This window comes from Mizuhopecten yessoensis, unplaced genomic scaffold (assembly GCF_002113885.1).
Source record: "Mizuhopecten yessoensis strain PY_sf001 unplaced genomic scaffold, ASM211388v2 scaffold8103, whole genome shotgun sequence".
NCBI classification, from domain to species: Eukaryota; Metazoa; Mollusca; class Bivalvia; order Pectinida; family Pectinidae; genus Mizuhopecten; species Mizuhopecten yessoensis.
In genome coordinates this window covers 99,931-123,637 of record NW_018407380.1, presented here as the reverse complement: position 1 = coordinate 123,637, position 23,707 = coordinate 99,931, and the positions used below count along the sequence as shown (strand labels likewise).

General features: G+C 37.9%; 1 protein-coding gene across 3 annotated transcripts in view; it reads left to right on the top strand.

Moving 5' to 3' along the window:
- LOC110454896 (radixin-like) overlaps positions 1-23,707 on the top strand; it is a 47,173-nt gene that overhangs the window by 8,668 nt on the left and 14,798 nt on the right. For all 3 annotated transcript variants that reach the window (XM_021504676.1, XM_021504674.1, XM_021504675.1), the window contains exons 3-7: positions 19,506-19,589; positions 19,932-20,027; positions 20,962-21,066; positions 22,157-22,311; positions 23,450-23,533. In XM_021504676.1, the coding sequence (XP_021360351.1) occupies positions 19,506-19,589; positions 19,932-20,027; positions 20,962-21,066; positions 22,157-22,311; positions 23,450-23,533 (524 nt within the window). The remainder of the gene's footprint in view (positions 1-19,505; positions 19,590-19,931; positions 20,028-20,961; positions 21,067-22,156; positions 22,312-23,449; positions 23,534-23,707) is intronic.

Here is a 23,707-nt window from a genome sequence, read left to right as displayed (position 1 = left end):
ACACGTAGTCCTTCAGTCGCTTAGATTGGCCATATCAAGTCATGTATTTATGACAGAATTTTATTAAAACGCAATCTTCATGTATTACTTTGGATTGAATAAATTTATGTTATGAAGAAGCTAATTGATCTTAATTCAGTACTCTTAGGGATGAAATCTTACCAAAGTCAATTTGCTTGGCCGTGATCTCTGGTGAATGTACCATCTTAATACAATACTTCAGATCCAATTAGATTCAATGTACCAGTTCATCATATTAAGGCAATGCTTCTCCCTTTGGAATGAACTGGTTGGTAGTTACAAACAGATCTGGTTAAGCTTATATGTTGGGAGGGGGGCACATGGTTGTTCACGTGTAAGATCTAACTTGCGCTTTGATTGATGGCACAAGTCACACAATTAGAGGTTTTGTTTGTAACAAGTGCTTATTGTTTCCTGATAGAAGAGTTGACTGACACAAAATGTCAAGTGTTTGTAGCTACAAAAAGAATTCTTATGATGCAATGATGCATACCTGTATAGCAAAGTACCGGATGCTATACTGGGGGGGAAATATAGCCTTGTATTATAAGCAAGTAGAACTTTGTATATATACATAGTAAAGAGGAAAATTAATTTAAATATTGGTGGGTTCAGAGTCTTAACAGAATCGTGGTTTGAAGTCATTTTATCCTGTTATGATAAAAGGAGAACATATATAATGAGATACAAATTGCATCACTTGTGAATGATGTAACGACTCGACTACATTATTTACATAAAGATCACAAATGAAATTTATGTCATCAGTTAGAAATGAATTAAAACATTCTTCATGAGTTAATCATATTCAACAATTTGGTTATCCTTTGAAGCATACAACATCAGACAACATCAGTACTATAGATGGACATGTTTCAGCGATATTCTTATTTTAGCGCTTTTTGTGCTTTGAATTGATAGTGCTAAATTATCGCACAAATTGAAGTTTCTGTACCTAGTTTTCAATTGCACATATTTAAAGTGCACCAAATCATGTGCTAATCGGGTAACATTTGATAATACGCCAACATATGGGTCCACTGAAATATGTTCTCCGATACTATATATATATATATACCTAGAGAAAGTCTGTTACCAGTCCAAATATGGATATTGAAGGGGATTGTAACTTTTCTATAATTCAAGCAAATACTTCTTTGGCTTATGTCCACTGAAAATATCTCCAAGTAGAGCGAGGCGAATAAGCATTGGCAGATGACATCATCTTATAAGTCCCTTAATGATAATATAGCACAATCGGAACTTGTCAGTTTGGACCATCAGGAAGTGTCTGTTAAAACATGTGATGTGTAATATTGTACAGCAGGAAATGATCTGAGAGAGAATATAGTCACACAGCGGTCTTAGTGTATGGGGTGTTGATGACCAGATGATGGACCATCAGAAACTAGCTCCCAATCACATTGGACTTCATGTCAGAAACTAGCTCCCAATCACATTGGACTTCATGTCAGAAACTAGCTCCCAATCACATTGGACTTCATGTCAGAAACTAGCTCCCAATCACATTGGACTTCATGTCAGAAACTAGCTCCCAATCACATTGGAGTTCATGTTAGAAACTAGCTCCCAATCACATTGGACTTCATGTCAGAAACTAGCTTCAGTTGAGCAATTTTGGGATTCTCTTATCATTTTTCGAACTTAACGTTAGTACATAGACAATCATCATGAGAAACACTGTAGGCCTATGGGAATCATTTACTTAATAAATAGACAGTGATGTCTCAGAAATTATTTACTATGACTGATATAATTCATTGAGAAGTTTATACATAAAGTGGTCTGAAAACTAGTTTTCTTCCCCTATCATTACAAATCATTTTGTCGTTTCCTGTTATCAGACACTAAATGAAACTAACTGTAGCAAAATATCCTTGGTAGAAGTGTGGTCTATGCAAATTTCAGTAGGTCTATAAGGCATCAATATAACATAGACCTATTGTCTATGATGTGTAAATTCTAACACTCTTATCAAATTAATTACCAAATTAACAAATTAGAACAAGGGCACAAAATTCAGTACAAAAAATATGTTTTTTCCTTTCACTTCCCTGAAGTCATGTGAATGAATGGTGTAGTTGTATTGTAACCTGTGATATCACAATGGGTGTTAACTCATTCACCCCTGAAGATACATTTGAACTCTTCCAATTCAAAGGTTGGAATAGTTCATTACAAAACTCCATATCTTTATGTTCATCACAAAAATCGGTTACTTTCATGTTCTGGTTAAATGAGTGTTTATCAGTATCGTATCAACATTTTATCTTATCTCATTTACACAACATAGTTAATCTTATCTGAGATTGAAAATTCAATTTATAGCAGATTACAGTAATACTGTTGTATTTCATGCCAGTTTTAGACTTCATTAGAAGGGAAACACCTGTAGAGGTATTTCATATTCAGGTATAGTATATATAGGTTGTGTATATATGAGCTAGTTCACAATCATGGTCCTATTTTTTCATTACAAGTGATAGCCATTACACTGTTATGTGATACTATAGGGAGGTTATATAAAATTTATTTCCCCTGAAGTAAATCATGTTCATGTAACTCTATTTGCATCATCAATATATTCTGTACACATTACTGCAGCACTGCCAACATCATGACTGCAACATCTGATATTTCTAAAAATGTTTCCTGTGTTCATTTGACCTTGACCTTATAAAATAGATGGGTGCTGAGAGCAAACAAATGCTAGTATGTTGAAGTAGGAGTCACTGCGGATGTGAGAGTCCTGAGAGTCCTGCGGTAAAATATGCTCTGACAATGCCAGACTGGGGTTTACTGTAGGCATCCTCCTCCCATGCATCATGATCAGGACCACACTACAGATGAAGATGTATTCTGGCTGCACAGACAGCTGTGTGTATTTGTATTTTCCAAGGAAATAATTCTCATACTGGTTGTAAAGTGCTCTGCCTGAGTATAGTTATGTTGTAAGACCAGAAAGGACTGGTGTTGATTGATCAGCTACGTACCAACATTGTATATTTAAGGAAGTTTAAAGCTAAGCCTTAAACTACAAGATTACATTCCTGTCCCCTTGTCAAGCATTCCTTCTTAACCAAACACACCTTAAAGGGTGAACAAGACGAGTTTCATATCACGTCCTTTAAATACCTGTAATGTGTATTAGGAGTGGGGAAACTGTTCCTCGTGAAATAACGCCTTTATGTCCAGGAGCAATGGACCGTAGCAGTGTTAATTAAGACTTCCTGGTGTAGGCGTGTGTATACCTGAGTAAACCCACAACTGAAGGCTTTTGTCCACAAATATCGTAAATTCTTATAGACTCTGAACAATTAATAACTTGTAAGACAGGTTTTAGCGTAGGTAAACAGGAGACAGGTTTAGGTCATTTGATTTTGTGATTTAGTTGGATGGTTGGATGGTGGACGTGTACTCGGATAGTACATTACCTGGCCTAACCATTCATGATGTACGGAATGTCACCCAAGGATTTAAACATTGAATGGGATAGTCTGAAAGTATTTTGTGTATGCGCCATTATCTTTTATTTGCTGCCCTTACTTGAGGACTATGGTACCTGAAATGTGGTTTATTGGTTATGTTATTTCTAGTAACTTTATCTACAAATCCCTCAGCCTTTTCGTTGTTAAATGTTATGGAGTTGAGCCCTGCTCACATATGTATTGCTGCTCTACGTATACCAACTACGCTGTACCACAAGTCACCATTTTGAAAGTTATGCATGTTTATTAAAACACATATCCAAACAAAATGTCCTTGAAAAATGATTACAAAGAAAAAGTTGTGTATGAATGTTAGTCATGGTGCAGAATTTGACACTCCTTTTAGAACTTGGGTTGACGGAAACAAAGCAAGTTTAGAATTGAATACAGGAAGTAATGAAGAGAAGTGTCAGATTTCTGCGTAAGACAGGATATTAAATTGCACTTTATAGACATGGCAGCACTTAAATTATTCTACATTTTCATCTATAAGTATGTGTAGGAAGGTACATAAGTTGTTTTAGGAAGTAGATTACAGACAGCATACAGTCTAGAGACCCTGCAGATACAGAGCTGCAGCAGCCAAGTAGAGAAATAATGCAGACAAATGTTCAATAGAACCGAAAAGAGAGGATTAAAAAGTCAGCACCGCTGTTATAATACATACAATCTAATTAAATGTGGTGGTATTGCACTTCCGATCTCGCCCAGATCATCTACATGTACATATAGCTCTGCAGTATATAGATCTAGACTAGGAGGGTGTAGCCCAGAAATTGGCTTGATGCCCCAGTACATTATAGAAATCAATAGTAGGTTAGGGTAGCTTTATAGGTAGGAAGCTATACATTTGTAACTTGGGTACCAAGCTGTGGATTGCTTTGTGACAGTTTGTGTTAATATACAAGATGTGTACATGTATAATTGAAAAGATTATCCTAAATTTGTTAAACATAAAATTAATAGAATATTTTTCACAACTTGATTAATTGAAAAAATGATCTTGGATAATTTATGTTCAGCAATTGATATTAAAAGGCCACTGCGGGTTTGGCCCTATGTACTGTTCTGCTGTGTACGCCGTTTCTGGGTTACTGTAGGACCTAGGCCAGGGAGATTTACTACTACATTAGTACCTAGCACAACAACCAGCTAGCAGTTAATGATATACCATCTACATATTTATGATGCTTACCTATAGTGTTACTTGGCAAAGATTTACCTGTCCAATGTTCACAGAGGGCAGGAACTACAAGGTCATTCTGACTAGTGCATCATAACATAAAACAGGTGGTTAATGTTAAAAAATAGTAGTGTACCTAAAGTATATTACTCAAGGCCAAGTTGCTTTGTGTAATTTCCATCTTGTTTCATGCATATAAGCTGAGCATTGATCTTAACCAAACATTGTTACATTGTGTTGCAAATTTCTACACAGGTCAAGGAGGTCAAAGATGTAGTGTGACCTACTTACAGTGTAGTAATGGTGCAAGCAATGTGTATAGATACTTCTGAGGGATTCTAAACAAATGTCTTCCAATCAGCTGTAACCTGAGTTTTGTGAAATCTGCATGGATAGCCATACTGGCAACTTCCTTCATACCCATACATAGCCATACTGGCAACTGCCTTCATACCCATACATAGCCATACTGGCAACAGCCTTCATACCCATACATAGCCATACTGGCAACAACCTTCATACCCATACATAGCCATACTGGCAACAGCCTTCATACCCATACATAGCCATACTGGCAACTGCCTTTATACCCATACATAGCCATACTGGCAACTACCTTCATACCTATACATAGCCATACTGGCAACAGCCTTCATACCTATACATAGCCATACTGGCAACTACCTTCATACCTTTACATAGCCATACTGGCAACTACCTTCATACACATACACAGCCATTATGGCAACAGCCTTCATACACATACACCGCCATACTGGCAACAGCCTTCATACCCATACATAGTCATACTGGCAACAGCCTTCATACCCATGCATAGCCATACTGGCAACTACCCTCATACCTATACATAGCCATACTGGCAACTACCTTCATACACATACACAGCCATAATGGCAACAGCCTTCATACACATACACAGCCATACTGGCAACTTTCTTCATACCCATACATAGCCATACTGGCAACAGCCTTCATACACATACATAGTCATACTGGGAACTACCTTCATACCCATACATAGCCATACTGGCAACAGCCTTCATACCCATACATAGCCATACTGGTAACAGCCTTCATACCCATACATAGCCATACTGGCAACTTCCTTCATATCCATACATAGCCATACTGGCAACAGCCTTCATACCCATACACAGCCATACTGGCAACTACCTTGATACCCATGCATAGTCATACTGGCAACAGCCTTGATACCCATACATAGTCATACTCGCAACCGCCTTCATGCCCAGATATAGTCATAATCAAGCTCCCAACCGCCTTCATGCACATATGTAGCCTTTGTCGCAACCAACTTAACACACATGTATACATAACCTTAAAACAACAACCACTTTCATGTCCATACATGGCTATGGCCACAACCACCTTCATCTTTCCTTGACTTAAGTTAAAATTGTCCTGGCAAGCAATTTTGTTTACCCATTGAAATAACAGCTTTGTACATAAATACTTCTCACTAGAGTCTTTAACAAATGGAATGAAGTTTATTCTCAAATTGTTCACCCGAGACAAGAAGCAAAATGTATTTAAAGCCAGGTAAATTGTCTGTCGACTTGCTGAAATGTTGCATTTCAGATAATGAGTTCGGAAATGGGACATGATTTTGGGTAATTGTATACCCCTGTACTTGGTACGACAAAGACGTGTTAGAATGTGCGTGTCTGTGGTATATTGTCTCCTGTAGCCTTGTGACCATAATACCTACCTCTTGTACTGAATTCACACTGGAGAGCAGCTTTATCCAGGTAGGGGGTGCAGTTTCAATGTCAGACTGTTGGGAGAGCTTTATATATACAGTACACAGGTAAATGACCCAGATATATATTAACCTGACAGCACCATCCAAGCTTTCCCAGGGTACTCATCACATCTGTAACACTAGCCAGTAATTATACACATACTTAATCTAACCGAGCAGAAAACACATTCTAACATTGGGTAGCTACAATATTTGAATCAAACTTTCAAATAATTATCAAAGCAATAAAAGATACTTAAAACAAATATAATCAAATCGACACAGGTTAGTAATGCTTCAACGGCTATAAAAAGGATTCAGATGGAGATGACATATGACATCTACTTGGCAGTTGCGCCCCCCGGGGGGGGGGGGGGGGGAGGCCTGGTGGTATACCTACTGCTTTATTTTTGTTAGTTTGATCAATTCTATTCTGTTTCCCTATACAACTATACACACATTCTCACAAACACACCCACAAATACGTACAAACACATCCCCTCCCACCCCAGACCATATCAAACTTTTTGGACACACAATTCGGCTCAGGTAGGATAGAAAACACCTCCTACTTTTGACATATAACCAATCAAAACCGAGCTTACAAAAGCAAATAGGTCCTCTGTCACGGCTTATTCAAACATATATAACGGAACAGAATCTAGCTCAGGAAGGATCGAAATATTTACAACAACCACTCAAACCCGATAGCTCCCTGAAGACACCCCTTTCGCAATAACATAAATTTCAATCCAATACCCATTAGAACCTGAAATATTTCCAAACTATCCCTATTCGACCATTGAGCCGCACAATACATCTAATTATAACAACACAACCCCTCCCCCTCATCAACACCCGATCTAATAACTATATAAGCACTAATATAACTCTAAATAAAAACCCAATGCACAAACGCGACAACCCCCGCCCCCCAACACCCCATATCTGCACCACCTCAACTCTCCTCTACCTACTGATAACTCTCACCAATACACAATTCGTCGCACCTACCTATTCCGTCCCATCACCAACAACTATCTTAAACTAATACTCACAAACTAATTATAAAAGTCAGAAAAGTGAACAGTTACAGAAGAAAGCTAAAGGAAAGTTTTATAAGAAAGAGAACATTGATACTGAAGAAAAGTTTTTCATCAAGTGCAAGACTGGATACGGATACAAGAATGGACGCCAAAAACAAGATTAACTATCACCTGCATGATACTAACCACTCACCAACAACACACAGTCCGGCGGAGGGGACTATAAATGGTGTCCCGTGTAGGAGGGTCCAACCTGTCGAAAGAGTAGGCGCGTTAACGCCGACACAGAGGATAGGGATGGATTAGATTACATTTATTATCGATGATTCGACGGACTTCCGTAATATAGGAACAAAATAAAAAACAAAATAGAGTAGGATATAAATAACGGACAGCCTGGATACGATACGCCCTCCTCCTAGACCAACGCCATGATATGATACGACCGGTGATCTCCCCATCCCTTTTTTATATAAGAAAAATTCCAATAAAACACATAGTATAAGCCCAACAACTTAAAGACCCCCATAAGACCAAATACTAACAACCATTTTTTTTATTTTTTTATTTTTTTTAATAAGACGTACACCAAAGAATCAAGGGTAAATATCTGCATACACCATAGGGACCCCTCGGATAATCTCAAACTCCGGCCAAGTCCGACAAGGAAACAAAGTACTGTACCTAACGGAAGCAGAGACGTTACCCTACTGTCGGGCTCAACCGGCAGTAAGAGACCCGAGGTACATAACAAATATAATATATATACCTCCCTATAAGAACAGGAATACATGCAATAAATACACTTTAAAAATAAACAAATATTTTTCTTTTTTAAGTACATATATATATATTAATATAAGCCACATTGGCCAATTTCGAGTCCCCTCAACGACACAAATACATTAGTAAGGATCAACAATCACAGACACAACATCCAGCAAGACACACCATTTCGGACCAAGGAGTCGTCTCTAAATTACACCACAAGATAAGGATAGGATAGAAAAGACGACTCCAAACCACCCCCCGAGGGAAGGCAACTTCCCTCACGCCGACTGAACACTAACTTCCGTCAGTGAGATGAAACCTGTAAGGGAGGATTCATGTAGGCTTCATCCATCCATACATCCAAAACACATTCTCTACAAGTTATGAAGAAGTGGGAGGAACACCAATGTTATCCAGCAAAGCCATTGTCATTGTGCTTATGTTATTGTAAAATAGATGCATGGCTTTGACAATCACATCACAACATTGACTATGGTAGATAGATAGGATTATCACACCATTGGCTTTGGTAGATATGATCATCACAACATTGATTATAGAAAACATAACCATCACTTGATAATTTAGGTACCAGTTGACGTATGCATGATTAAATATTATAGGTGACACCATCTGTCGGGAGTATATATATCATGTGTGATTTTTACAATTTAAAATTCACTTAGTAAGGTATATAAGAAGTCAAATGTCCATCCTAGAACAACATGTCTATATCTGAAGTGATTTGGCTGTGGTAATTATCAAAAGACCATTGATGCTTTAGTGGGAGTTTCCACATCATTCAAAAGCCTGCTTGATAGCTCTATTTGCTAAAGACTGTTCCTGTTGTTATGTCATTAAAAAATAAAAACTTACGCCATGCCTTGTCTAAGAGCTATGTGGGATGAATGGGCGAGGTTATATGACCCTCACATCATTTTGCATGAGCAATCTGACATTGGCAATCCACCAAGCATGTCTAAATCCAGCCATTATAATCAGTACTACAGATGAGAGATATGTAGTTAGCCTGCAGTGATTTCTTACAGTTTTCAGGGAAGCCATGTTTAAGTGAAACAACAGATTCTGCTTCCTTACTTACCTGTCAGCACATTACACAATATGGGTGTTTAGCTTGTTATAATGTCTCTGTATTCTAGCTGTATCACCGAGGCGCTGGAGTAGTTTAACGCATAATCAGCTTGAGGTCTGAGAAACTGCAAGGGCATCACTTTTGAATGTCAACACACTTCAGTGACTCTAATTTACCTTTAAGAAAAAGTTTGTTGTATTTATAAATAGAAAATTATAATATCAATACAGGTAGGTTATATTTACATTACATGTCTTGTTTGATAACAACTTTAGTATTGGCATTCTTATTTCTTATTGGAGTATATATTCACTGCATTTGAAGGCCTCAGAATGGCCTCAAAAGCAGCTTACGTAATCTGCAATAGCCTTGTAGGGGCCTTATATTACATTCTACATAACTGATGTATTCAGAGACCGACATGAAGCAACCCTAAGACTACTTTATATTAGGAGGCACTACAGTTAGCTGTATGTAGGAATTTACCTGTAGATATACACAGGTAGGCCTCCTCAATAGGTCTACCTGGTGACCTACTATATAATTTGTATCCTCAATTCACTTGCACATGTTTGATGTGTGGGGGGCCAGAGATGGGCACATTTGCCATGAATAAATCAGGTATAGCTATAGGAGAACGAGTTCGTTACAATGCATATACAGGTATGATTGCATTTATTTATTAATCGAGTAGTTCATTTCCAAGGAGGTGTACAGGCATGACCTTCCAAGGAGGAAAACAAACTTATTAAAAATATCCAAACTTTCAAAAATAAATTCATGATATGAGGTGAAGTATCTTCAAATACAATCTAGAAGAAAAAGAAGGCTGTCATTTGTGATCAGTTATGGTAAAGATTTCGGCTTTAGGGCGCACATACAAACTGTTCACATCCTTGTACACAGTGTATAGTATACAATGCAGCCATACAGCTAGCTAGGATTTCCTGTTACAGTGTAATATGTTAAATAGTTGACATTGTGGTCGATCATTACACTGATGTTGAGTAAGCCTCAGGGTCGAGATACAGATGTCTTTAGCTTGATTTATACATTGTGGGCAGGGTGTCTCCAGGCGCCCTGCTTGTACATGTCTACGACCCCTGATAACTCCTACCTACTATGGTATTCCCTTACTGATTACTGGTGTGTAGGTGTGTCCTAGGTAAACACTCCTCAGATAGGTAGTCGGCCTCAATACATACAAAATAACTGGTGCTTTATCAGCGAGATTGCCCTGCCATTCACAATATATCTGGTAGGTAAGATGCATGTTAATCTGTGATGAAATTGTGTTTGACTAGCTGTCTGTGATATGTGTGACAGGTTATTAGAATTCACGAAGGATGGTCTGTTAAAGGAGAAAGGCTTACCTTAGGAACGCAGTTAAGACATGAGTGAATACTCGAAATGGAGACCTATTACATGGATATGTATTTTGCAATGTCATCAACATTTCTTTTGCATCAAGCTAAAAGTTACCTCGAGTCATTTTCTTTCAGAAAAAGGTTTCAAAATAAAGTTTACAATGCCAGAGTTCTGATGAATTAATGATACAATAAAACATCAGTTGAAATTGATATGGCTGGTACTGCCACCACTAGTCTTGTACTGTCACCACTAATCTGGTACTGTCACCACTAGTCTGGTACTGTCACTACTAGTCTTGTACTGTCACCACTAGTCTGGTACTGTCACCACTAGTCTGGTACTGTCACCACTAATCTGGTACTGTCACCACTAGTCTGGTACTGTCACCACTAGTCTGGTACTGTCACCACTAGTCTGGTACTGTCACCACTAGTCTGGTACTGTCACCACTAGTCTGGTACTGTCACCACTAGTCTGGTACTGTCACCACTAGTCTGGTACTGTCACCACTAGTCTGGTACTGTCACCACTAGTCTGGTACTGTCACCACTAGTCTGGTACTGTCACCACTAGTCTGGTACTGTCACCACTAGTCTGGTACTGTCACCACTAGTCTGGTACTGTCACCACTAGTCTGGTACTGTCACCACTAGTCTGGTACTGTCACCACTAGTCTGGTACTGTCACCACTAGTCTGGTACTGTCACCACTAGTCTGGTACTGTCACCACTAGTCTGGTACTGTCACCACTAGTCTGGTACTGTCACCACTAGTCTGGTACTGTCACCACTAGTCTGGTACTGTCACCACTAGTCTGGTACTGTCACCACTAGTCTGGTACTGTCACCACTAGTCTGGTACTGTCACCACTAGTCTGGTACTGTCACCACTAGTCTGGTACTGTCACCACTAGTCTGGTACTGTCACCACTAGTCTGGTACTGTCACCACTAGTCTGGTACTGTCACCACTAGTCTGGTACTGTCACCACTAGTCTGGTACTGTCACCACTAGTCTGGTACTGTCACCACTAGTCTGGTACTGTCACCACTAGTCTGGTACTGTCACCACTAGTCTGGTACTGTCACCACTAGTCTGGTACTGTCACCACTAGTCTGGTACTGTCACCACTAGTCTGGTACTGTCACCACTAGTCTGGTACTGTCACCACTAGTCTGGTACTGTCACCACTAGTCTGGTACTGTCACCACTAGTCTGGTACTGTCACCACTAGTCTGGTACTGTCACCACTAGTCTGGTACTGTCACCACTAGTCTGGTACTGTCACCACTAGTCTGGTACTGTCACCACTAGTCTGGTACTGTCACCACTAGTCTGGTACTGTCACCACTAGTCTGGTACTGTCACCACTAGTCTGGTACTGTCACCACTAGTCTGGTACTGTCACCACTAGTCTGGTACTGTCACCACTAGTCTGGTACTGTCACCACTAGTCTGGTACTGTCACCACTAGTCTGGTACTGTCACCACTAGTCTGGTACTGTCACCACTAGTCTGGTACTGTCACCACTAGTCTGGTACTGTCACCACTAGTCTGGTACTGTCACCACTAGTCTGGTACTGTCACCACTAGTCTGGTACTGTCACCACTAATCTGGTACTGTCACCACTAGTCTGGTACTGCCACCACTAGTCTGGTACTGTCACCACTAATCTTGTATTGTCACCAATAATCTGGTACTGTCACCACTAGTCTGGTACTGTCACTACTAGTCTGGTATAGCCACCACTAGTGGTGACAGTACCAGATTAGTGTTGACAGTACCAGACTAGTGGAGACAGTACCAGACTAGTGGGGACAGTACCAGACTAGTAGAGACAGTACCAGACTAGTGGAGACAGTACCAGACTAGTGGCGGCAGTACCAGACTAGTGGTGTCAGTACCAGACTAGTGGTGGCAGTCCCAGACTAGTGGTGACAGTACTAGACTAGTGGCGACAGTACCAGGTTAGTGGTGACTGTACCAGACTAGTGGTGACTATACCAGACTAGTGGTGGCTGTACCAGATTAGTGGTGGCAATACCAGACTAGTGGTGACATTACCAGATTAGTGGTGACAGTTCCAGACTAGTGGTGACCGTACCAGACTAGTGGTGACTATACCAGACTAGTGGTGGCAGTCCCAGACTAGTGGTGACAGAACCAGAATAGTGGTGACAGTACCAGATTATTGGTGACAGTACAAGACTAGTCCTGTCACCACTAGTCTGGTCCTGTCACTACTAGTCTGGTACTGTCCCCACTAATCTGGTATAGCCCCCACTAGTCTGGTACTGTCTCTACTAGTCTGGTACTGTCACTACTAGTCTGGTACTGTCACCACTAACCTGGTACTGTCACCACTAGTCTGGTACTGTCGCCACTAGTCTCGTACTGTCACCACTAGTCTGGTACTGCCACCACTAGTGACAGTACCAGACTAGTGGTGACAGTACCAGATTAGCGGTGACAGTACCAGACTAGTGTCGACAGTACCAGATTAGTGGTGGCAGTACCACACTAGTGGTGACAGTACCAGATTAGCGGTGACAGTACCAGACTAGTGTTGGCTATACCAGACTAGTGGTGACAGCACGAGACTAGTGGTGACAGTACCAAACTAGTGGTGGCAGTACCAGACTAGTAGAGACAGTACCAGAATAGTGGCGACAGTACCAGACTGGTGGTGGCTATACCAGACTAGTGGGGACAGTCCCAGACTAGTGGCGACAGTACGAGACTAGTGGCGACAGTTCCAGACTAGTGGTGACAGTACTAGTCTTGTACTGTCACCACTAATCTGGTATAGCCACGACTAGTATGGTACTGTCTATTTATGGTGACGTTACTGTCACCACTAGTCTGGTACCGTCACCACTAGTCTGGTACTGCCCCCACTAGTCTGGTACTGTAACTACTAGTCTGCTACTGTCACCACTAGTCTGGTACTCCCACCACTAATCTGGTATAGCCACCACTAGTCTGGTACTGTCTATTTATGGTGAATAATAGCACCATATGTCTTATTTAAAAGTGTTTGATTTAATAATTTTGCAAGCAATATTTTTTCAGAATTTCTAACCGTCTTTCTGACGCACAAGTTTGGGTATTGATTATGGTGCATTCTTGTAGTGATGGTTGGTAATTGGTTGCTTGTATTGATAGATCCAAGTATGGCAGGCATATGTTGACACGCCCACTATTACAGGCAGCAATTTGAATTTCACCAACACATGAATAAGCGGATAAGAATTTGCCTGTTTTGGGCTGTGTTCTGAGTCGTGTTTTTTATAGTGACACTCATGTTTTAGAGTGTTGATGTAGGGTTCCTACAGGATGTCACTGTTCTACATTACCCTTCCTGACACTTAAAAAATGTTATTTCGTCAGGAGCATAGGGATGTTACAGAGCAAAAACTGTCTAAAATGAATCACGTTCAGGCGGTACAGAAATAATAGGGATTATTATTAACATTTTATCCTTAACAAAGAGAATAAATGTTCATGGTATGTAAACACATTAATTACGTTGTTTTGATAGGTTGCTGAATAATTCATTAAAAATCCTAATGTTAAATGTTATCTGGATCTGGAAGTGAATTAACATTAGCTGCATACTTCCGTTAGAAAAAGAAATATTTTTTAAGAACACACTTCATTATTATTTGCCAGTGGAACTTTTCAAGTGGTAAAGCTTTGCCATGTTTGCCTGCATACTTGTGGAAGTTCAAGGTACTTATACATGGAAAGTTTGTCTTTTTAACATGCCTGTATGCCTACTGAACACGTGATGGATCGTCAATGAAATTCTCTTTCGTAGGAGATTTATCAAATGAATCTTAGAAGTTTGCATACAGGTCAAGTGTCACATTTAAAATGGATCAATTTAATTCTTACTAATATTTTTCGATTATAGTTAAAATGAGGTTTGACTGGTAGCAAATACCTAAAGAAGCCCACTGTAGGGATGAAACCGGTCGACACATCTAACAAACTACAAGAACTACCTGCTCCTTTGCCTGTTGTGATTGAATCTATTTCCTATTATCATATTTGTGACAATAGAGTGATTGTATGATAGTTTGGTAATAACTTAACATTACACTTAATTTTGTCCTTCCATTGCATTTAAATAACAAAAGAGAAAGCTTAGGAATCCTGTGCAATGTGTTGAGAGATCTGCATTATGACAACACTCGTACATGTACAGTAAGGAGGGTGTTCGGTGGAAGTTTGATCTTGTGTTGAATATCATTTGATTCACAGCTTTACTCAAATTTCTTACTTTGGCTTTTAAAATCTACTTTACCTATCACAGCAGGTAAAAGATGCTTGTGATAGAGTCTGATACTCAGTGTGTGCTGTACTACATAATCACGTTTAGATGATTTCGATCAGTGCAGGTTTCTTATCTTCACTACAGGTTCACATATCACATTATTCAAAGTGCCATTACATTGATAAAATAATTGTTAAAAAGCAGAGCTAAAAGTATGTGTAGGTGTGTTACACATTTGGCAGTGTCTGGATGGTGGAGTTGATCTGTATCTGAGGTACATCAGTATGTACTATATATATTAGTAAGTGGATGTATGCCTTGGAGTTACATATATCATAGTACTAGTACTGTCTAGAGCAAAGGTGAAGTACATGTATAGTCTGTGTCATACCAGTGTAGCATATCTTAAAAGTGAAAACATCTTCACATGTTATGTAGAGAGATTTACGAGGGATTTGTTTCAAGTTTACACCCAAGATTAGATGGAAATGTTTTGGAAATGGGCGCACCCTAGTGTAGGCGTTGTAATCAGGGGGAGACTACTACCAGTGGTGTGAAATCTTACAATATGAAAATTATCAGCTGGAGAATAAAAAACCATCAGATCTGTTGCATATCAACAAGCATGTCAGCAGATCCTTGGCTACCAGTGTACATGTGTGGATATGATGGTACCAAATTTTGATACAGAATATTACAAATACTGGTGTCATGCATGTAGTTGCATTAAGGCTTTGCCCTGACTCCTGATCTGGGACAGAAGGAGGGATGGATGAGTGGGAGTAATGTAAATGTTGGGGTTCGTGTACATGTGTGTGGGTGTGTGTGTGTAGAGGAGGGTTATAATAAGAATAATAAAAAAACTAGCAGAGGTTGGGAGGGGAAAGAGGTTTATGTGGATGACATACAAGTTTGGTCAGTAGGAGGAAATATGATTGATGGAATGATGTAACAGTTTTGGCTGGGGAAATACAAAGTATAGTTGAGATTGGGGGGGGAGGGGGGGGAGCAAGAGGACAGAGGGGAGTATTTATAATGTAAATGTTCTGGGTAGGGGAATGGAGAGGAGATGGGTGGAGTAATGTAATTGATAGTTAACATTGTGGTTTGGGAGGGACTTTGGGATGCATATAGATATGTAGTTGTGGTCAGAGTTTGGGTTACTCAGTATCTAAGAAAAAGAGTGAATTCCTTTGAGAAAAACCTTTCACAGTCTGATGACACGTTGTGTGTCTCCCACTTGACGTAATATATGTCCTTTATACCACACTATTTTACATATTTAGTTTACATACAAAATTATAGTATCAGACTGGCAAATAGCTGACTGATCTGCCTCTGGCCATTACCTGGACATTTTGTAACAGCTGACAGACTGTCATAACACATTTAGAAAAGCAACACCTGTGATGTCAATTAAATAACTCTGTAACAACAGTGATCTGGCCATATTGTAGCAAAATGAATCCCACGTCTTCAGAGAATCTAACATGTTATGCAAACATTTCTGTTAAAAAGTAACACTACATATGCATGCTGCCCAACTAACAGGATACTGCAAATACAACACCGCCTAGGTTATATTGATGTTAAGATGAATAGAACTCTCGTCTAAAATTAATGTTGTGCACATGTACATGCGACTATATGAATGTGTTATTGATTATTAGAATTCATATTAGGGCTGCATTTCATATTATTACAAACAATTTGAAGGTATTAAAACGATCCTATTTTATGATCTGAAATGACACCAGTAGTGTTAGAATATTTATACTAATTGGTTGAGTAGGTATGCATTGACCTAAGTACCATTTGCAAACTTTCCAAAAGTATTGCTCTACAGACACAAAACACATATAGAGATGTTGCATTTATATCAATACCTAGATTAGTATCTCCCGGAGGTTAAAGTTGGGGTATATTTTCGTTGATGTACAAGTCTTTTTGATTCTGCTATATGGTCATTATTAGCTTATCAATGGAAAATCAATGTTAAAAAAAAGAAATTGATTTTCTTAAAAGTTTAAAATCATGACAAAAAATTCATTTCATATATATACAGATTGCATGAGTATGTGAGGTTCATGTTTATAAGGCTTAAAAATATATGTATGTTTCAGGTACCCACCTTATTTCTACTTTCGACCCTAACAATTTCATCTCGCTCAAAATGCACTTAATCATCCCTAACAACATGCTAAAAACCGGGGTGTATTTATGACACCGTTCTATTTCACTGGCAGGTGTCAAATCTGACATATAAATCCCATAATATTATTAAAAAAGACATGAAATAAAATATGAAAAATTAATACAATTGGTCTAAATAATTGGTTAATTTTGTAATTACTTAAATCAGAACCCCCGCCCAAAAACCCCCCATAGTTTTTGGCCTTTAGCTAAGGACAACTACCTACAGTGTGTTGTGTACTACAGTACCTGGGTCTGTTTTCTAAATTAGATGAATCAGAGTGCAACTGTCTAACTGGCTATGATAATAGCCTGAGGCCACTCTTTATGAGGTTGGATTAATCTTAGTCAGCTCTCCATGGATAATTGGTATTTAGTTCCTGTTACTGGTGTTGTCAAGTACAATCTACCATAGTCAGACAGTACTAGTAGATGTCCACTTCTCATGGAAAAGTAATATCAGTTAGCTATAGAGTCTATATGTTATCACAGACACTATACCCGACCTTGATGCCAGCTATAGAGTCTATATATGTTATCACAGACACTATACCTGACCTTGATACCAGCTATATAGAGTCTATATGTTATCACAGACACTATATACCTGACCTTTATGCATGGCTGAACAGGTTTATCTGGTAGATCCATAAAACAAAACGTGTCTTGACCATTAAGACAATGGACAGTATCAAATGGATTATTCATGATTAGTGTTTTCCACAAAACACTTTCTGATCATTTGACAATTAAAGTCAAACAAATAATAGAACATTATATCCAATTTCTTGAATGAAAATGTCAACTCAAGTCTTTCTGCATGCAATAAAGCCCTTTCTCCTGAACAAAACCTTGACATTTAACGTATAACATGTGTCATATAATAATGAGGAACTCGTATAACATGTGTCATATAAATAATGAGGAACTCGTATAACCTGTGTCATATAAATAATGAGGAACTCGTATAACATGGGTCATATAAATAATGAGGAACTCGTATAACCTGTGTCATATAATAATGAGGAACTCGTATAACCTGTGTCATATAATAATGAGGAACTCGTATAACCTGTGTCATATAAATAATGAGGAACTCGTATAACATGGGTCATATAAATAATGAGGAACTCGTATAACATGGGTCATATAAATAATGAGGAACTCGTATAACATGGGTCATATAAATAATGAGGAACTCGTATAACATGGGTCATATAAATAATGAGGAACTCGTATAACCTGTGTCATATAATAATGAGGAACTCGTATAACCTGTGTCATATAATAATGAGGAACTCGTATAACATGTGTCATACAAATAATGAGGAACTCGTATAACATGTGTCATACAAATAATGAGGAACTCGTATAACATGTGTAATATAATAATGAGGAACTCGTATAACATGTGTCATATAATCATGAGGAACTCGTATAACATGTGTCATATAATCATGAGGAACTCGTATAACATGTGTCATATAATAATGAGGAACTCGAGCAGTGTTTTTGCAAGGCTCCACCATAAACGAATTAACATATTGTCACGAAAAAAGGTGCATCTTTTATCTTTTATTGGGGCAGGAACTGGTGCATACATGTATATCTCCCTAGTACGAGTGACAAATTAGAGTTATCTTCCCCCTCTGTAGAAACATATTCACAATTTCATATTAAAAGGTTCTCGATTGTAGGGATCTTGAAACAGTGGGACATGTAAAACTCTATGGCGTTGGGATCTTCAAACAAGCTGTAAATTAAACAATAATCATTGTGAATTGCCAAAAAAGAATATGGTATTTCCCTTGCATTTGGAATGTAAGCATATTTGAAATTTTTAAACCTCTGATATTGACCTGATAAAAGTTATGTTGCCATGAACCGCATTTCTGAATTTTTCCATAACACAAAAAGGTTGATAAAAGAAGGTTAGGGCTACAGTATGACAGATAAAAAAAATCCCTTGCATGGTCTCCTTGTGACTGTAAAGAACGGATCAAATGATGATGTTAGTTTCTTTATTTGTTCTTTATAATAACACACAATTTGGACAATACAATAAAGTTATGATATTCAGGCATATAGAGTATTATACAGTATCTGCAAGTAAAAAATGGTAACAAAAATGTGTTATACGGAAGCATCAATACATCCTCCCTGTCTTTTATCAGACGAGGAAAAACCGTAGCGTGGGCATAGTACATTGTATTACCAAAGAAATAATAAGATTGTTATTTTGTGTGTGTTTGTAGGTCAATGTACGCGTCACCACCTTGGACGCTGAGTTGGAGTTTGCCATCCAGCAAAGCACCACCGGCAAACAGCTCTTCGACCAGGTAAGCCATCTCTCAATACAAATCCAGACCAGTCCTGAGTAGAACATATCCTAAAGGGAATGTACAATGTTTTTAATCGGTAACACTACTGCATTTTGCTGCAAGTTAGTAAATATTATTGAATATTCTGTTAGATTTTGTATGTGCCTGTCAAGATTACTGTAGAATTTGCAGTGTGAAAGAAATAGATTTACAAATTTTATTTTTCAAACTGCAATATGTTAGCGTATCTGGTCAACTTCTATCTTCCTTATTTACAATATCATGTATTACACATGACATTAACAATCATATTACTACTTAGGTTTTAGTATTCTGATTTACATACACTTGTTGTTTCAGGTTGTCAAAACTATTGGTCTGCGAGAGATCTGGTTCTTTGGTCTCCAGTACATTGATACCAAAGGATACACAACCTGGTTGAAACTCAACAAGAGGGTAAGGTTTCTCTGTACTATATCTGACCCTTGGTTTCCTGGATGTATGTCTGAAAAATATTTGAATAATAAATTAACACCTAGCATTAAGAAAGGGTTCCTTTACACTTTGCTATTGCGTTGAGAGATTACTTGAATACCCCTGTTACCTTGAAGTCCATATTTGGTTCTGTGACAGTTAATGATGTAACAATAATCAATTTAGGAGAGAAAATTAGCTGGTAATGCTTCTGATTTTCAATAGTAATATAAAGAATAATTCGGCTATCAAAGAAAGAGGCCAATTAACCCTTTCACCCCTATGTAACTTTAGTAGACTCTACCAGGCATTGATTTGGATGAGTCCATTATGTTCTGCAGTGGTGACAGGGTTAAAGATCAAGTAACTGTTATTTAACGGAGAGAAACAAGCGTAGAAGTACTTACAAAACTTTAATGAACCATAGAAGGAATACGTTACTCGTGAAACGGTATTTTATTTTGTTAAAGCTGTTAGTACTTTCCAACCATAAAATTCATACACACACACACAAAAAGTTTGAATATTTGTTTTTAATATCATTGCCACATTATTAAGAATTGTCTTAACCTGGGATTCTAAATATTGAAAACTGACAAAGTTAACTGTAAATGCAAATTACAAATTGTGGTTTGCTTTCATTAATGTTCAGAATTAATGTGACATGCCATATATTAGAGCTCCAAAATAGTTAGGATTATCCTGGATTGAAAACCAATCTACAACCATCAAGCGCTGGATTGTCATTGAAGTTAACAGCTCAAAAGTACAGGTAATTGTTGAAAAAATTGAAATTAGTTAAACATGTTCGGAACATTAGCAATTGCAAAGATGTCTTGTTGATAATATCTGCCATAGAAATAGTTATCCATCTTTCCCTTCTGTGTTCTCATCACACATATATTTCTATTATCAGGTCTTGAATCAAGATGTCAAAAAAGAAACGCCGGTTCAGTTCAAATTTAGAGCGAAGTTTTTCCCAGAAGATGTTTCAGAAGAACTAATTTTGGAAGTCACACAGGTAAGTTAACCACTATGACTCTTCACAACTGTGGTCATGGTACGATATGTATCACAATACATATAGTAACAGTAGAAGCAAAGAGAACAGATATGTTGCAAATTTTTAATTGCAATTTTATAACTGGAAATAGACTTGGCCCAAAATAGCTTTAAAGTTTTTCACAATTGTGTAGCGTACCGCTGTATAACGTTACAGCCCTAGTCAACATGCAAATGTTGATTGTCATTCACATTTCATGGAGTTTTCCCTATGAACTCGCAAAAAGGATCATAAAAACATCATCGATTGAATTTAGGTGACTTTAAACCTGGGTATGGACCTATGCTGAATGACTTATGTTAGAGCTGTGCTGAATGACTTATTATAGAACTCTGCTGAATGACTTATGTTAGAACTCTGCTGAATGACTTCTGTTAGAGCTGTGCTGAATGACTTCTGTTAGAGCTGTGCTGAATGACTTATGTTAGAGCTGTGCTGAATGACTTATGTTAGAGCTATGCTGAATGACTTATTATAGAACTCTGCTGAATGACTTCTGTTAGAGCTCTGCTGAATGACTTATGTTAGAGCTGTGCTGAATGACTTCTGTTAGAGCTGTGCTGAATGACTTATGTTAGAGCTGTGCTGAATGACTTATGTTAAGAGCTGTGCTGAATGACCTGTGTTAGTCACTGAATATCTTATGTTAGAGCTATGCTGAATGACTTATTATAGAACTCTGCTGAATGACTTCTGTTAGAGCTGTGCTGAATGACTTATGTTAGAGCTGTGCTGAATGACTTCTGTTAGAGCTGTGCTGAATAACTTATGTTAGAGCTGTGCTGAATGACTTATGTTAGAGCTATGCTGAATGACTTATGTTAGAACTCTGCTGAAGGACTTATGTTAGAACTCTGCTGAATGACTTATGTTAGAGCCGTGCTGAATGACTTGTTAGAGCTGTGCTGAATGACTTATGTTAGAGCTGTGCTGAATGACTTGTGATAGGTTTTATATCAGTTTTGTGTTCTACATTTGAATGAAATTGAAATCAAGGCTTGACATTATTGTCTTAAAAATCATTCTAAAAACTGCCATTGTTTTGCAGAGGATGTTTTTCCTGCAAGTGAAGGAAGGCATTCTGAGTGATGAGATATACTGTCCACCGGAGACCTCCGTCCTGCTGGCTTCCTATGCGTGTCAGGTCAAACATCAAGGCAAGGAAGGTGTCGACCTGGCCAATGATACGCTCCTTCCCCAGAGGTAGGGCACATGGAGACTAAGGAGAGAGAATTCAGATACACAATCAAAGCACTAGCAGCATTAAGGGGCATTTCTGGCCTCATCAGCATTTATAATTAGTTATTATATTGGTAATCTGGAATAAATGAAGTACGCAAATATGAAATTTAAAGTTCATTCGACAACTTGTTTTGGAGATACGACATTATAAAGGTAGAGAGATAAAAACCTATCATCTGTTGTGCGCTATTTGGTTGAAAAATGGCCATTTTGAAAGAAATTAATTCAACAGTTTGCAACTTTGAAAGTCTCCGCATGTAACAAACAAATAAATATTTGACATGCTTAAACATTGTCATACCAATGTTCATTCGTCGAAGGGAATGTTTGTGACATGCAGAGGCCCTCATTTCTGTTTGCAAATTGTCCAAAAACTGGATATTTTGGCTATTTCTGCATAGCAATTCAATTGTGTTGCTATGGAAGGGCATATACCCATGCACATTGGAAAAAAATCTGCAACAAGAAAGATAGCCCTAATTAACCAATATAATTTTTTATAACAGAAATTGGTATTAAAATAAGATTAAGTTGAAATTGTTTACTTTTTATGAGGCCAAAATTGACCTATAATGCCTTTTGTTCCCTCAGGATAACATGGACAGAAACAACAAAGATTCACCTTGTATTTGAATATCATTTCAATAATGCTTACACTTAAGCAATTCTAGAAACATGAATTAAAGTGATGTTTATTATAACAAGTTTTCCCAAGGTTGGGCATTATTATCATACTTGTGAACAAATCATTCAACACTATTTCTGCCTTAAACCAGGAGACCTTGCTTTTGTCCGATACATTGCATCATCATTGGTTTACATTTTAAAAGGTGAAAAATTGAGGCATTAATAATGCTCAAATAATTTTACAACTAATAATTTCAAGACTTGATATTTAAATTTGATTATTATTGAAGATGAATGTTTGGTGTATTGTATTGATGTTTGAAACCAATTTTTTTTCTCAAAGGTTTTGATGTCATTACTAAAGATTTGTTACCTTATTTTGCTATCGGAATAAATAGCAGATGATAAGTGCAAATTTTCAATTGCACAAAATTTCAAAATGATATGAGCTTGTTTTATGTATGTGTTTTAGAGTAATTGATCAACATAACCTCACCAAAGAGCAGTGGTACGAACGCATCGCAAACTGGTACGCAGAGCACAAAGGAATGCTTGTGTAAGTATAGTTCAGAACCAGATGTAAAAAGATTCCTGGCAGACATACAAAAACAATTTTTACAATATCTAGAAATTAAAAAGGCTTAAATATACTTTTAAAACAGACCAACAGTATTCTTAATTTTACAGAAATTGTACAATTACAATTTTGGTATAGACAGATTGTTCATTG